Source organism: Planococcus citri, chromosome 3, assembly GCF_950023065.1.
Source record: "Planococcus citri chromosome 3, ihPlaCitr1.1, whole genome shotgun sequence".
Lineage (NCBI taxonomy): Eukaryota > Metazoa > Arthropoda > Insecta > Hemiptera > Pseudococcidae > Planococcus > Planococcus citri.
In genome coordinates this window covers 17,663,082-17,681,006 of record NC_088679.1, presented here as the reverse complement: position 1 = coordinate 17,681,006, position 17,925 = coordinate 17,663,082, and the positions used below count along the sequence as shown (strand labels likewise).

Below are 17,925 nucleotides of genomic sequence, written 5' to 3'. Positions count from 1 at the left end.
TTAACGCCAAAGGTGCAAGCAGCGTGAGAGAGGTGTATATACGTAAGATAAACTTTAGCCGAACTCGAAGAGGATTTTCGTTTGTATGTATGTACATTACATACTATACACACAGTACAATGCGAATGTCGCGTTGTTGTTGTGAACCAAGAGAGGGAATTGGGAAAGAAGAGAGGCGGTGGTAGAAAGCTCTGAGCTTTTTCTTCGCTGCAAGACGACCTAGTTTTGCAGGTTAAATCCGCGCACCTTCACTCTATATAGATACCCGGCGTGGTGGGTCGAGCTGCGTTCTGGCCAGCTCGGTGTGAAGACTGGAGAGCTGCTCTACACTGCAGGATGCAGGGTGGTGTAGCTGTGTCTGTCGTATGCATACGAAAAACCCCATTACACGTTTTATCCTTAATGAAAAGCTCATCTAAGTAAATATTCGTTTTAAAATGCGCGTTCAACAGCTATCCTGGCAACTTAAACCTATTATTGTACGGTAAAAGTTTCGCGATGCTGCAAGTACTATACGTACGTAAAGGTATAGGTATATCGCGTCGTCGTCTTGTTTTAGGTAGGCTACATACAAGGTGTCCCGAGTTCCATGAGGGTTTGTGTGTTGTTTTTTTGAGAGAGAGAGAGAGAGAGAGAGAGAGAGAGAGCTTGAAAGGAGAAGGGGAGAGGAAAAGAGAGAAGGAATCGGGAAATGGGGAGGAGGAGGATGTGATAAAATTCAAAAACATCCTATGGTGATAATTTCAACATCTGGCTCATTCTTTCTCCTTCCTTAATTACTTTTGATGTGTAATCAATTAAGAAGGCATCTGTATTGATTATAATATTTTAAAAAATGGAAAAAAATACGGAAATGTTTTCGCCAAAAATGGTGAGTTGGTTACAAAATATTTTCACCCAAACATCCAAAATTAGTTGTGGTTCATTCTCTTCCTCTTCTATTAAAGAGAATGTAGAAAACCGAATTTTTCGAATTTTCATGGGAATTTGTCTCCGATTCCTTATTTTTGAACCTTATAAAAATTTGTCGATTCATTTCGTTATTAATTTTTACATTAAGGGGAAACATTTGGCCCAAATAAAGTTATGTTTAACTAATTTTTTACTTCTATCACTTCTTGAGGATTTGAAGGTAATAATTACTGCTAGAATTTTTATACTTTGAATATTTTTCTATGGACCAGAAAAATTGCATATGTATTTGATAAAATCTTCACGAATCACGAAATTTCCTGACGAATGAGCCCAGTACAGTCCGACCTCGCTAAGTGGCACTTATGTAAGTGGAAAACCTCTATAAGTGGAACAAAATTCGTTTCCCTAGCACTTCCCTATCTAAACCTATGTTAAAGAAACCTTCATAAATGGAAATGGAACCTATATAAGTGGAATTTTGTTTTGAGTAGCCGAACCTCTGAAACTGGAATGTTACTTTCGTTTTACCTCTATTAGTGGAATTATTTTCCTTCTTACCTCAGTGGAATTTTGATTGGAATAGCAGAACCTCTGTAACTGAATGTTACTTTCGTTTTACCTCTATTAGTGAAATTCCTTTCCTTCTTATCTCCAAAGGTGATGTTATGATAAATGCTTCAGTTGAAGAGGTAAGAAGGAAAGGAATTTCACTAATAGAGGTAAAACGAAAGTAACATTTCAGTTACAGAGGTTCTGCTACTCAAAACAAATAAAACCTCTATTACTGGAATTCCAATTTGTTCAACCTGTATAACTGAAACCTACTTTAGTGGAAAACCTATATAAGTGGAAAAAAATCTGTTTCCCTTGGGCTTCCACTTAGCGAGGTCGGACTGTATAATTTTGCATATTTTGCAAATTTCAGACCAAATTGTATATGTATTTTAGCATATTTTAGGAGAAAAGCCTGCATATTTCTGTATATTTGAGCTTTTCAAGACTTTCTTCGTTAAAAAAAATCGCAACACTGTTATAATGTCACCAAGAAAATTTTTTCCTGGAATAATTTATGAATTCATAAATGACTTGTTCCACCTATTCCACATAAATTCAAATGAATTGAGGACCTTTGATTGTGTTTCAAATTCCTTGCTGTTATCTTTGTACATGATCTCATAAAATAAATAATCACTCACCAAATAAACAAAACCGAAAAAAACAAAAAAAAGAAAGAAAAATTAAAAATTAAAAAAAAAAGTAAAAACGAGAACTAAAATCAAAAACAGAAAACCACTCAAACCAAATCGTTTGTAGAACCAAGATTAGGGATTCAAATTGTGATTCGAATCATAAATGTCGTCATTTGATTCGTGATTCGAATCTTTTTTTTTTACCTCTGATTTGTGATTCGAAACTTAAAAATCATGAATCACATATCATTTTTTTGCTCCTTTTTTCTCCATTAGACGACATTATTATTTAAATTTTTCCTTTCTTTTTTTAAAATTTTGAGATACTTTATCCACTTTAAAGTAATATTCAATTACTTATTGCCAATTTTACTTCAATTTTGCAAAACTTTCATTAATTTTTGGCGATCATCAGCCATATTTCTATGTTCATTTTACAGTTTTCATGATATTTAGGTAATGTAATTTTTACCAAATTTCATGCCATTTAGATAATATTTGATCAATTTGACCAATTTTGAGATATTTCAATAATTTGTAGGTTTTTATTGTTTATAATGCCCATTAAATACATTTTAAAGGTATTTTATGCAATTTTCGGGATATTTTCTTCAATTTTATTAACATTTCATCATTTTTTTGGTCATTTTCAAATTCGGATGATGGGATTTGCCAAAAAATATTGAAAAAGAAGGAAGAAATAGGCATATCATGAAAATCATAGGTAATTCACGAATACAAAATTGAAGCAATGGAAAAATTCGTGATTCGAATCACTTTTTACGTACAGTGATTCTTGATCCATGATTCGAATTATTTTTCTATAATTTCCCCAAACCTCTCCCTCTAAAAATAGGAAAAAAACACACAAAACTAACCCCTACCCCTCCCAAAAAAAAATATTATAAAAATGGAAAAATAACGTTTGGAACAACATTTTGGAAAAATGAAAACAAAAACAGACATTAAAATCGGAAAATGACCCCCCCCCCCCCATTCAAAAAAAACAAACTAAGAAACGAAAACGAAAGCTCAAAAAACAAATGCAAAAATAAACACCAAAATTGATTTTTTTTCTTTTAGTTTCAGTTTAGCATCGTTTTCGTTTTTGCATGCGAACGATCGTGAAACTAGCAATTTCCTATACTTTCACATTCAAAGCAGAGCTACGAAAATTGTAGGAAAAAAATTTAAAAAAAAACACCTGAAATTAAATTGTAGAAAAACTAAAACGAAAACGATGGATATAGAAACCGAAAACCTTGAAAACAAAAACCAAAAAACTTAATGGCAAGAACAAAAAACTAAAATAATTTCGTTTTCACAACCATGATTGGTACAAAATTGAAGAAAAAAAATCCAAAATACTAAAACGAAACACCCCCCCCCCCCTGAAAACAAAATTGTGTTAGCCCAAAAACAAAACTAAAAACGAAATTTTGTAATCCCCAAAAATGAAATCAAAAACCGAAAAAGAAGACGGAAAAATCTCAAAAAGGAACCATTTTTTATAACCCTATTTTTCCCAAACCCCTCAACAAATTATTTTCATTTTCATTGGTACAATTTTATATCATTTTTTATTAGATTTAAATTAATTATTAAGTATCTAGGTTGAAAAAATTCATCTTGAAACTAATTAAACTCAAAGTAAGCATCAACATTCGAATTAAAAAATTATCAACTCATTTTAATGTTGTGGTGACAACAAATTAAAACTCGAACTAAAATAAAATCCAGTTTGAAACATTATCTTCTCGAAAATGAAATAAAAAACATTCCCCTTTAAACAGCCATGATAGGCAACTTATACGACATTTTTATTCTAAACAGCTCATTAACGTTAGTTTGACAACGAGATCCTCAAGTGTGGCAGAAGTTCGAAGGGACACCCTGTATACACGTTCTATACCGTATCTCTGTGTGGGTAGAATATACAACGCACGAGTAATTTACTGTACAACTAATTCTCTCAACAATTTACCACATCACGACTTACTTATGTTGTACCTACGTTTAGAGACTAGCACGTTATACGTACGAGTAAAAGAGTATACTATAAGGACCCCCAGCCGCACGCTAATGGAGTTCGTTAAAGGTAAAACTACTAAATGGATAGAATCGTTAAGTCATGTCATCCTTCATTACCTTTGCACATCGTGTAGGTATCTATAAGTCTACGAGTATGTATTGGTAATCAACTTATACACAAGTTCGTTTCTTACTTATAAGACATAAGGTTTATCCTACGTTTACGAGACTGGAGACTACACGAGTACATAAAAGTTGGCAAATCTGTTCACATTCTCGTCTTTTTTTGCCTGCTTGCCTGGCTGTCTTTTAGCAACATATTTTCGTAAGGTGTTTCCGTAAGTATGGTACGTAGGCGGTGTAATTCGTCTTGATACTCCTTGTCCTTGGGTAAAAATTACTCTCGCCTTGTTTTCTATTTATTTACGTTCATTATTAAGGTACGTAATCAAAATACGTGACTGAAAAACGTGAAGGAAATGAAAAATTACATGAGTGGGATTTTTAGACGAGGGTGAGGATGAACTCGAACATATTATCGAGTTCGTTGGTTTAGATGAAATGAATATTTTGACATTTGCGTAATGAGAAATCGAATATTATGAGGGATATTTTTGCAAGACTGGTGTATTTTATTTACCTACTGAAAAATGTGCGTCAAAAAGGTCTATTTTTCTCCTTCGATTATTTTTTTTTTTAAATTCAATAATCAATATTATTCCAAAATTCAACCTTTTTTGAGAACTGCACACTTGAAAAATTCGCCCCACCCCCCAAAAAACAAACATTTTTCTCCGGTCTTTGACGATACACGACGTCATAAACTTGGATAACAAGATTTTAATCAGAATTAATGCTCAAGTCTTTGAGAAAAATTCAACTCGACGAAGTAAAGTAATTCTTCGACTCGACTAAATGCAAAAAGTTACTCGTACTCGGAGATTTTATTTTTCCAAGTCGTATAAATAATATTAAGCGTGTGCTGCTTCGTCGCGTGTCTTCGTTATACCTTCCTTTATTGCTCTGGTAAGAGCACGACATTTGAATTACGCGACTAACAAGGGAGGTGCCCCAGGTGACATGCACCGATTTAAATGATTTTTGCACCATTGGATAGAGGACATCGAACATAGTCTACCACAAAATTTTCAGCTGCTGAAGTTGATATTTCGATTTTTCAGAGCAATTTTTCGATTTTCACATAGTAATTTGGAAAAGTTGGCCAAAAATAGTCGGCGGAGGTCGCATACCGAAACCTCCCATATTATTTGGGCATTACAATACTTATGATAAAACTAGCCCACGGTGAAATTTTCAGCTGCTGAAGTTGATATTTGAGCCCTCAAGGGCGATTTTTTGATTTTCACATTGCAATTTTGAAAAATTGGCCAAAAATAGTCGGCGGAGGTCGCATACCAAAACCTGCAATATTATTTGGGCATTTCAATACTTATGATGAGACTAGCCCACGGTGAAATTTTCAGCTGCTGAAGTTGATATTTGAGCCCTCCAGGGCAATTTTATGATTTTCACATTGCAATTTTGAAAAATTGGACAAAAATAGTCGGCGGAGGTCGCATACTGAAACCTCCCATATTATTTGGGCATTTCAATACTTATGATAAGACTAGCCCACGGTGAAATTTTCAGCTGCTGAAGTTAATATTTGAGCCCTCCAGGGCGGTTTTTTGATTTTCACATTGCAATTTGGAAAAATTGGCCAAAAATAGTCGGCGGAGGTCGCATACCGAAACCTCCCATATTATTTGGGCATTTCAATACTTATGATAAGACTAGCCCACGGTGGAATTTTCAGCTGCTGAAGTTAATATTTGAGCCCTCAAGGTCGATTTTTTGATTTTCACATTGCAATTTTAAAAAATTGGCCAAAAATAGTCGGCGGAGGTCGCATACCGAAACCTCCCATATTATTTGGGCATTTCAATACTTATGATAAGACTAGCCCACGGTGAAATTTTCAGCTGCTGAAGTTAATATTTGAGCCCTCAAGGGCGATTTTTTGATTTTCACATTGCAATTTTAAAAAATTGGCCAAAAATAGTCGGCGGAGGTCGCATACCGAAACCTCCCATATTATTTGGGCATTTCAATACTTATGATAAGACTAGCCCACGGTGGAATTTTCAGCTGCTGAAGTTAATATTTGAGCCCTCAAGGGCGATTTTTTGATTTTCACATTGCAATTTTAAAAAATTGGCCAAAAATAGTCGGCGGAGGTCGCATACCGAAACCTCCCATATTATTTGGGCATTTCAATACTTATGATAAGACTAGCCCACGGTGGAATTTTCAGCTGCTGAAGTTAATATTTGAGCCCTCAAGGGCGATTTTTTGATTTTCACATTGCAATTTTAAAAAATTGGCCAAAAATAGTCGGCGGAGGTCGCATACCGAAACCTCCCATATTATTTGGGCATTTCTGAGCCCTCCAGGGCAATTTTATGATTTTCACATTGCAATTTGGAAAAATTGGCCAAAAATAGTCGGCGGAGGTCGCATACCGAAACCTCCCATATTATTTGGGCATTTCAATACATATGATGAGACTAGCCCACGGTGAAATTTTCAGCTGCTGAAGTTGATATTTGAGCCCTCCAGGGCGGTTTTTTGATTTTCACATTGCAATTTTAAAAAATTGGCCAAAAATAGTCGGCGGAGGTCGCATACCGAAACCTCCCATAATATTTGGGCATTTCAATACTTATGATAAGACTAGCCCACGGTGAAATTTTCAGCTGCTGAAGTTGATATTTGAGCCCTCCAGGGCGGTTTTTTGATTTTCACATTGCAATTTTAAAAAATTGGCCAAAAATAGTCGGCGGAGGTCGCATACCGAAACCTCCCATAATATTTGGGCATTTCAATACTTATGATAAGACTAGCCCACGGTGAAATTTTCAGGTGCTGAAGTTGATATTTGAGCCCTCAAGGGCAATTTTATGATTTTCACATTGCAATTTGGAAAAATTGGCCAAAAATAGTCGGCGGAGGTCGCATACCGAAACCTCCCATATTATTTGGGCATTTCAATACTTATGATAAGACTAGCCCACGGTGGAATTTTCAGCTGCTGAAGTTGATATTTGAGCCCTCCAGGGCGGTTTTTTGATTTTCACATTGCAATTTGGAAAAATTGGCCAAAAATAGTTGGCGGAGGTCGCATACCGAAACCTCCCATAATATTTGGGCATTTCAATACATATGATGAGACTAGCCCACGGTGAAATTTTCAGCTGCTGAAGTTGATATTTGAGTCCTCCAGGGCGATTTTTCTATTTTCACAATTATTGCTATGTGAAAATCGAAAAATTGCTCTGAAAAATCGAAATATCAACTTCAGCAGCTGAAAATTTTGTGGTTGACTATGTTCGATGTCCTCTATCCAATGGTGCAAGAATCATTAAAATCGGTGCATGTCACCTGGGGCACCTCCCTTGTAAGTCGAGAAAAACGAAACTTTGGATTGAATGAAACTCGTACAGTTGTGAGTTATTTTCATGACAAAGAGTGTGATTAAAAATTTTCCAAATGCTGCGATGTTTTAAAGGGCAGGTTAATCTTGAATCAAAATCTAGCCAAACAAAACTGAAAAATGAACTCGAACATTAGAAATTTGAGCCAATGATGAAAATTATTTCCGAATCATACTGCCGGGCTACAGCTTTTCAGGATACTCAACTTTAGCTTCTAGCTTGCTCAAATCAACAATCAAATTTCGTATGTTTGAATCAGTTTTCCATAAAGTTGAATGAAATGTACGGTTGCACAAATTCCCTTATACTGCTTTTCCATCACATCGCTCTTCCAACCAAATAATTTATACAATCGACACTAGCAATTCGTATTTTCACGATGACGTTGGCAAATACGTAAGCTTTCATTTCACACAGAAAGTTGAGACGTATACAAAAATGACTTTCCCTATTTACCTTTTCAAAACAGGCAGGTAAACCTTTCAAAACACCAGTAATTACTTCCATTCCAAGTTTTAGTCGCTAGAATAGCGAAAACTTTAACTCGTGGATTACAAAACTGCCAATAACGTTTCATTTCTGTAGCAGGTACGATACATAAAGTACATACTTCTCGACTCAAAAGTTGCATTCAAGTTGCAGAGCTCGTCATCCGATGAATTAGATAAATATGTACCCAAGTCGGTACCTAAACCTATCTGTATCTAGTTTGGAAAAATATTTGTACTTTTGTTGTTGGTAACTAGGGGTAGCCAAAACGTGATGATATACTTTGCTTACCTGAATAACGGTCGATATGTTCATCATTGAGGACATTTCCATTGGTTTCTAATCGATCTAGGTATTCGTCTGAATAGCCGTTAAATGGCAGTCTTTTGTCAAATCGGTTCGTCGGTTTATCACATTGGTCAACGATAATATTGATACTTTGATGATTCTCGGAATCATTTTTTGATAAAGCTGTAACATAACAGAACAAAGACAAACTAGGATTAATATTTTTTTCATATTTCTCAGAAAACGGTTTTTCCTGGAGGGTTTCAAAAGATCACATATCTAATTTGGTTTCTGATTAGATCTGGTCGTATGAAAATTTGATTAAGGAAATATCGGATCTGATAGAATTTCAGCTAATCAAAACTTTAATCTGATCAGATCCAATCATTTTCTTCTAGAAAAGATTAGGTTTGATGAAAGCAGAAAAATAAGGGGACTGCTTGTTTCGCTGCACACATTTCGCCATAAAGCATCACAGAGATACTGACCAGACTGGCTTCCTGCACTAATAGCTCAGTCAAATAGCGGGAAAAAATGGGTGAACCCGGACATAATTGGGATCAAAGTTTTTTTTGCGAATATTGTCTAGGATGGTGTAGTGAACAACATACTAAAAGCCCCCGCCCCTACCCCTAGAGCTAATCCCCCCACAGTGGATCAAAGCCCCCCAAAATCCGTTTATTGTCAAAAAATTACTTTTGAGTAAAATGAGCACTGATTATTTAATCTCTCCTCAAATACCTATCAAATGAGCTATCAACCAACTCCCTAGCCCCAAGGGGGGTGCTACGACCCCTCAAAGTGATGTGATTTCAATTTCATGACTTTGGGCCTTGAAACCTGTTCTAATCGATCAAATTAAGTCAAACTTGGGGAATGAGATTACTTTGGGACCTAAAGTCGACCCCTAGGGTGGGGGAGGGTCAAATTCGAAAATTACGGTAAGGTCATTTTTTTGGAGGGCCATAATATGGTCCCAAATGAATGAAAATGGTCCAAAATCATATCATTGGTCAGTACTCCCATTGTGATCAACATATCCAAATTTCAGCTTCCTAGGTCATCCCCACTTCTTTTAAGGAGGAAAAAACCGAAAATAGGGGTAAAATGAGGGGTTTTCCACCTTAATTCCACCTTAAATGGGGTGGGAATGACCTAGGAAGCTGAAATGTGCTCTTGCCTGATGATGAAAAGTTGTACTTTTTGAAAAGATCTTTGCAATAAAAAGCATTAAAAATAAGGAGAGAGTTTTTTCTTTTCCAATTATTGGACTCCTTAGTTTTGGTTCATCCTTTACCTAGCTGCTTTAATATTGATCAGATAATCACATTTTCAAGATTCGAGCTGCTATTGAGATTTATTTGCTGTAGAGATATATTTCTTAATCAAAATTATATTTTTCAAGGTAAATTTTTATAGTGCTTATATTAATATTGTATAGTGCTGTGAATTTTTATTTCTACTGTGAATATGCACCAATTTGTGAATATTTATTTCATGATGAATTCAAAATTGATCGGAGATCTATGTACTTGAAAAGAGAAAATTAATTTCAATTTTTGATTGTTTCAAATATTTGTTCAATTTTGAAGATATTCTTTAAAATGAGGATATCATTGTGTTGGAAGTTTAATGCTCGACAAAATAGATCCCATGCATATTTTGATAACATTAAAATTATGTGAGATAAATGTAGTGAATTTGATTTTTGTTGAAAACTAAAACATTTGCAAATATTTCAATTTTGAAGATATTTTTTAAAATGAGATTATCGTTGCGTAGCAAAATCAATTTTCTACAAAAAAAGGTTTTTTGTATGTTTTTGCTATAATCAAAATTATGCGAGATACATCAATTTGAAAAATAAAAATGAATTGAAAATATCAAAAATGAGTTGAAAAACTTTTTTGTACAGAATTGAATTTCTGACACAATAATCAACTCAAATTTCAACAATGATCACCACATTTCTAACATTTTTTTTTTTTTTAAATCTAGATGTACTCTGAGAAATTTGATAGGCTAGAAGTATTGTGATTGACTCTTATGATGATGATTATGATGATGTGCCTGAAGTAATTGTGATTGATTTTGATGACGATGATATGATACCAGTTGGTAATGTACCCATCATCAATGGGGGTGTTATCAGTGATGATGATGATGATGATGATGATGATCTGGATATCAACATGGACGAATCCAGTGATGAATCCAGCAACAAATCCGAATCAAGCAACAAATCCGAATCAAGTGACAAATCAACTGATGAATCAGAGGTTGAAGCTATAATAAATGTGCTTCCCCACTTTCTGCCAAATCCGAATGGTGATGCCCTCAGGCGAGTGGGACGTGAAGACCATCTTTACCATAGGGGAGTGTGGCCTGAAGGGGCAGTGTTCCCTAAAATAGAGGTAAAGCAGTGCCAAATCTTCCTAGAAGAAAACCAGGAGCTGGAAGTATGGGAAACGAATCTGTGTGAACACTTCACATGCAGAAACTGCATGATTTACTGGCTTGATGCAAGTCTCACATGCGCTCAGTGCAGGAAGCCGGACTACTGGCCCATTGATCATGGACTAAGTGGACTACTACTCCTCTCATAGAATTGGTATATTCCTACTACTTGTATACTTATATTCATTTTAATGTTTTGAGCTTTTTGTTTATTTTTAGTGAGAAAAAAATAATGTTCACATTTTCCGGCATTTCAGATTTCAACAAAATTTTACTTTCTTTGTTTGAATTCATAAATCATTTCCAGCACTCAAGAGTCATTTGTGATTTTACTGTGCCCTCGAGAATGTTGTTTAGGAATGATGTGTGTTTATTTATTTATTTTTTTTGAAATGTATCGTTGTTGAAAGGTATTTTAGTTTGCTGTGGGATCTCTGTAAATTGGTAAATGAAATTTTTTTGTAAATCTTTTCAATAAATTTTTTATTTAGAATTTCAATTTTTGAAATTTTTTAGTGTTGAATCGAATGATTTTTTTTCGAGTTAAGTATAACAAATGAATTATTTTGTGATGATTTTAAGTGAACTTTTTGGTGATGATTTAGAATAATTTGTTCAATGATGATTCAGTTTGGAACTTTTTCATAATTATTTTCAATGAGATTTTTTTTAGTAATTAAAAAGAAATTTTTTTGGTTATTTTTAGAATAAATGTTTGTTTAGTGATTTAGAATTTACAGATGGTTTGTTCTTGTTACTTAATTCTTTTGTGAGAACCATAATACTTTTTTCCCTTGTACAGGGTGGCCAGAAATATCGGGTACCCCTAAAAAAATTTTCTAACTAAATACTTCGGTTGGTCACAGTGAATGATAATAATGATAACACATGATTGGTTGTTGGACTGGAGAGATAACATTCCACCAATCATATGCATCTATTTCACGTTGCCAACTTATATTTTTAATGAAAAACTTTCTTAGGGGTACCCGATATTTCTGGCCACCCTGTAACTAATTCAGTATCATGACCGAATAATGAGAAAAATTAAACATTTATTCGTTTTAGAAGTACATAGTTGGGTAAATATATGTTCACGCATTCACCTTTGTACTCCTACCTATTTTATACAATTTGTATTGGTAATTGTATGCGCACATTTCAAAAAAAAACATGAGACTTCTATCGCGATTAATGAACTCGTTAAACATTTATAGTCAAATTAACACATGATCAAAATATAGCCTATTGTCTGTTTTCACAATTGTGTACCCACCTACCTACCGATACCTACTGACAATTATAACAATAATGGTGACATTTTGAACGCACGCTACTTTTATACAAACGTGTAACTTTATGAGATAGGTACCTAGACCTACCTACCTAACCCATGTATTCTGCACGTATTAGCCTACATTGCGATATATTATGTAGGTATACGTATAATCGGTTCGATATTATACATCCTGCTGTATCTAGTCCTATTCCTATCTACTACCAATATACGATGTCCAATTATGATGATGATGAGAACTTCTAAAGCTCGAACAGTGTATACTGTATAGATACCTGGCTGTTTTTATTTTCTCATTAATCGTTCGTTCATATGTATATAGGGGGAAATTGTATGTTTACTACTTTTAGGTTTAAATTATAATTAAACCGATCCAGGGATTAAATTCTGATCAGTTACGAAGTGAAATTATCAATTTTAATACACATAAGATAATTATGGTACTCTTAATATTGTGTACTTTGTATCAGAGCTGGTACTTAATGAGCTAATATGAAATTCCAGAAAATCTTTTTCATTCAGCACATAATTATGATACAATATGCATGTATATGAAATGTGCGTCAACACAACTGTATAGGTTTTCATGCGGGGAAAAAGGTTGACTTTTTCTCTTCTCATCAATTTCGATGTTTGCTAAAAAATGAAAACTCTTTTTAATTGTCGGAGTGTTTACACAACGATGACATGTGTGTTTAGTAACGATAAAGTGGTTTTTAATTCGATTAACAACGTTATAAAAAGCTTTTTTAATCGAGCAAAGTGTAATAAATACCCACCTACGTTTACTTTTGCTAGAGTATAATTATTGTACAATAAATGATGTTAGCTGGAAAGCAGGGTAGTATGGTTTGAATTTACATTATGCATCGTTATATAAAAGTTACCTAGATGCTGGTGGTAATGATGGAGTGAAATTTACTACGTTTATTCTGACTCCTTTGATACTCCCAGGTATTTTTTGGCATAGATGTCGATAGAGATACCTCTACACTCGAGTAGATGTACGAGTAACTTTGTGTTTTTTTTCTCCCTCTGTAACTGGGGAAATAAAGAAAAACGTCGGGCTTTCGAGTCGTTGGAAAACTAATTACCCGTTTATAACGACGATATCGCGGAGCTGTGGTGCTCTGTGTATACAAAGTTGTTAAAAAAGAAATGCTGATTGCAATTTGATAGCAAATTGATTAGCTTTGAGAGGAGTTTGGCAAAGGATGCAGTTTAAAGCTGCTTTTGTCGCGTTGTTTTTTCTAGTTTTATACGTAAGGATAAGAAAAATATCGTAAATAAAAAGGAAGCAATTAACAATTCGCTGCATTTTTACTGAGGAGGAGTATAGAACTACTTTTTTTTAACGCTGAAGAGGTTTTTAAATTAGGTTTTAATGCCCGAATTTGTCGAGCATGCTGGTTAAAAAGCAGGGTGTTCAGTTCTTAAGACACCTAAAAGGTCAAATTTTTGCAAATTTTTACTTCGAGATTTATTTTTTTGATTTTTTCTGATTTTAAAACAGTTGTCTAATTTTAATTTGATTTTTTATCATAAATTTTGAGAATGTTTTCACATCTATTTTTCTCCTGCAAGTTATCGAATAAGTAATCCATCAAGTCTCCATTTACAGCAAAACAGACACCAGCATCGTGTAAAATTTCAAAATGGCACTTCTCGTTTAAATTTTTGGCAAGGACTCAGCATTTTTGTAAAATTTCTCTCGTAGTTTCACTATTGAATTATTTTAATGTCAAACGAAAGCACGTGAAAATGAGTAGGTAGAGGTACGAAGTGAAAAAGAGCCTGCAGGGCATAAAAAATGAATGTTTAATCGTTCTAGCGTTATTCTGCTTCGTTTGAATTTCAAAACTAATTTAAATTTTTTTACAAACGAGTAACAGAATAAGAAGGGCACAGACGCTGAAATTCTTCGAACGAAAAAATTGAAATAAAACGATCCAGAAATTATATAAATTAACAACAAACATTAATAGGGAAAAAAACACCGTTGTATGAATTTTCCATTTGAGATTTTTCAAGAATTAGCAAAGAATTAGTTTTCGGGCGATAAAGAGAGAAAGAAAGTAGATTGAGAATTAAAATTTATAAAAAGAGGAACCTAAGGGAAAAATAAAGAGTCAAGTGCCAATCTATGTAAATAGGTATATTTTATACCTACTTAAAGGCAAAATAGGCATGTGCAAGATTTATGTAGATTTATACCTGCTAGATTTCTTCGATATTTTTCCCCGATTCAAAATATTATTCTGAAATTTTATAATCGAGAAAAAATTATAATTTTTTGGACGTAAATACCTTCAGAAATAAACTCGAAAGGCAAAAAATTCGTAATAGAAAATATTCGCTGGTCATAAAACCCAAACTTAACTAATCTCATACCCATATATGTACATGTACAAACCCATTGGTATTTTCAAGTACCTGTTCAACTCAACGTACGAGTATAAAATTCATGTAGGTACACCTACCCTTCACCTCTTCTTCCAGCACACACGATCGTTTATCGAGTATCGATTTCGCATCCATCCCGGTTAAATTTACCGTACCTTCGAATAACAATAAACTCTTCATCGTTTGCGACCTTTTTGACGCAATTTTTTTTCGTCAAATCCATCAAAAAAATGTGCTTGTCAGAAAAGCAAATATTGTCGATCAACTTTTTAATTTTTTTTTTATTTGAATGACGTAAACTTTCCATTTAATGGAATAACCACACCGGATTAAAAAAAAAATTAGGCCCGAATTAATATTAAATCAATTGGTTCGCATACATTTGACGTAATTTACTGTTAGAGACGTATACTTGAAATGAAACACGTACGAACTCCCACATTCATCAAACAATAACCCACCTATATTGATACATTGTCAATTACATCACGAGGAAAAAATATTAGAAAAATTTCATTCTATGGCATCAATTTCGCGGTTTGTTTCACACAAAGAATAGAAAAGAAACGTAGGATAAATTTTGTAAACACGACGATAACGTGATACGTAAGCATCGCTAAATTATAACCTTTGCTTTTCATCGTCTCTTTTTAGTTTTCATTCGCGTTGCAAAATGCTTCTTTGGTAATTTAAAATATCGTATTTCTCGAAAGCCTTTTTCTTTCTAGGTAACGTTACAAAAATTTCATAATTTTTCAACTTTGGCAGTACAAAAGTTACATCTATTGATATACCTATACAGGCTTCACATAGTATAGGGGCAAAACTAAAGGTTTTGTTTGGCAGGGATGGGGGAAGGGTGTGCAACCGAAAATTTTCCGACTACTATGAGAAAAAAATACCAATTTTGCCGAATAAAAGGAAACATGAGAAAACAATTCTGCCAGTTGACATTACTTATAGGTATAGGTAGGTCTTCTAATAGCCTATCATGGCTTATAAAAAATTTTCTTTTCTTTGTTCAATTTTCAGAACCTCGAACATGGAATTTTTTTATTTCGTAAAAGGTACAAATTAGCTCTAGCGTGGCGAGGACAAAAGCTTTCGAAAATTCGTACTTTGGTACGTGAAAACACAACGTTTTTATGTGAAGAGTTTGATTTTTTTGGTTTCAGAATTTTATAACTTGAATGTGATTTTTAAAATTCCAAGTTTGAAAAAAAAGCAAAAAGGTCTGAATGAACTAAGGGCAAAAGCTCTCGAAAATTTGTATTTTGATAGATGAAAAAGTAATGTTTTTCATGTGAGGAGTTTGATTTTTTGGTTTAAAAAGTTTAGAATTTGAATGAAGATTTTTTTAGAAATTCCAGCTTCAAAAAATAAAAGAAAACTGGCTTAAACGAACTAAGGGAAAAAGCTTTCGAACATTCGAATTTTGATTATCGTAAAGACAATTTTTTTTTATGTGAGGAGTTTGATTTTTTTGGTTTTTAAAATTTTAGAATTTGAATGATGGTTTTTTAGAAATCCCAACTTCGAATAAGAAAAGCAAACAGGCTTGAATGAACTGAGGGCAAAAGTTTTCGAAAAATCCTTATTTTGAAAAGTGAAAATGCAATGTTTTTTTAAGTGAGGAGTTTGATGTTTTTGGTTTCAACATTCTTGAATTTGGATGATGGGTTTTTTTTTAAATAGAAATTCCAACATCAAAAAAAAGCAAACAGGCTCGAATGAACTGAGGGCAAAACCTTTCAAAAAGTTTGTATTTTGATAGGTGAAAGAGCTTTTTTTTATGTGAGGAGTTTGATTTTTTTCGTTTCAAAATTTTAGAAACTGAATGATAGTTTTTTAGAATTCCAATTCCGAAAAAAAATGCAAGCAAGAATTTTTCAGATTTGAAGGATGTAGTTTTCTATAAAATGTAAGCCGGAAAAAAAAGAGAGAAGTAACCCAAGTAAAGCGAGGAAAAAAGCTCTTGAAAATTTATGATTTAAGAAGTAGATATGTAACAAAGAAAATTGAATAAAAATTAAAAACAACAGTTTTGATAATGACACCAATTTTTATTTTTTTAGACTTTCGTGCTTTCTGAAGAAATTTCTAAAAATAGTACCAAAAAACAGTTCTGTGACCAACGTGTTTCGATATGTTCGTCTGTTGCTCGCGATCTTGAAAGTAATTATCCCTACTTTAGTGCCTTTTACAATTGCCTTTCTGTTGTTTGTTATCTCTTGATACTTTCCTGTGCAGATAAAACGACAGGTGATTTATTTTCAACTTTAAAACCAGGCCAGTCTCAGCTTAGCTGAGCTAGTTCATCTGATATCAGTTTATTCAAGACAACTGGTACTGAGTACAGACCAGATATTTCATACTCTGCACTTCTGCAGCCTTAAAAAATTACACCTTCCCATCCACTGGCCAAGCAATTACTTTCCCATTCATTGATGGAGTCCCAATCCAGTACTATGCCAGAAAAATGATCAGAGTAATATGTAATAACATTCTTCATTGTGCAAAGATATCAAACAATGGTATATGTATCAGAGCTAGAACCAGTACAGAGTAGCATCCGGGTATACTCGTAATTGTAATTGGTTGAAGCAGATACCGAGTAGTACCTGTTACCTGTTTGATGAAGACAAACCCAGTACCAGTAGTATCCTGTACTGGGTTAGCCTTTGACAAAATGAAACACTCTGTACTCGCCTTCAGCTATAACTCATTGCATTTCAGTCAACTTGACATAATGAAGTAAGATGCATTGTACCACCAGCACCCATTCAAATACATGATGTAATACACTAGCTACTTGACAATAATTGGAACTACTTGGTTACCAGATAGTATCCTGTCAGCAAAAATTGAAGCAAATATAAGTACGGTATAGTACTTGGTTAAAGCAGATACAGGATAGTACTCGGTACCAGTTTTGCCTGACCCAGTAACGAGTATCTAATTATCTATCCTATACTCTTACTGATTTGAGCTCTGGTATGTATGTATGTAAGTACCTACTAAAGCCCGGAATGATGTCATTAGTTGTTACAATGACATCACTTTAAAGTTGTTACTTGTTAACAATAGGTACTGTTAGTAGCAAGTTTTTCTTATCAGCGTATTATTCACATCGTTTTCTAACAAGTTTATTTGAAGCGATGTCATTAGTAAAACTGTTGGTATCACCATTGCTTTTAGATACTGACTCTCACACACACCCCCGTGCTCATATAAGTGTGCGCAACCATTCATATATTCATACAACAGGTAAGGATTTCATTGCAGATGCGTAAGCGATACTGAAATAATCGTTTTATAAAAACCGATCATAACTAACAGGTTTGGTTTCATTTTGCAATAC

At 33.9% G+C, this 17,925-nt stretch overlaps 1 protein-coding gene across 2 annotated transcripts in view; it reads right to left on the bottom strand.

The window, feature by feature from the left end:
- The window catches only part of Eip63E (cyclin dependent kinase Eip63E), a 375,533-nt gene that overhangs the window by 152,869 nt on the left and 204,739 nt on the right, over positions 1-17,925 (bottom strand). For both annotated transcript variants that reach the window (XM_065355991.1, XM_065355993.1), the window contains exon 3: positions 8,411-8,590. In XM_065355991.1, the coding sequence (XP_065212063.1) occupies positions 8,411-8,590 (180 nt within the window). The remainder of the gene's footprint in view (positions 1-8,410; positions 8,591-17,925) is intronic.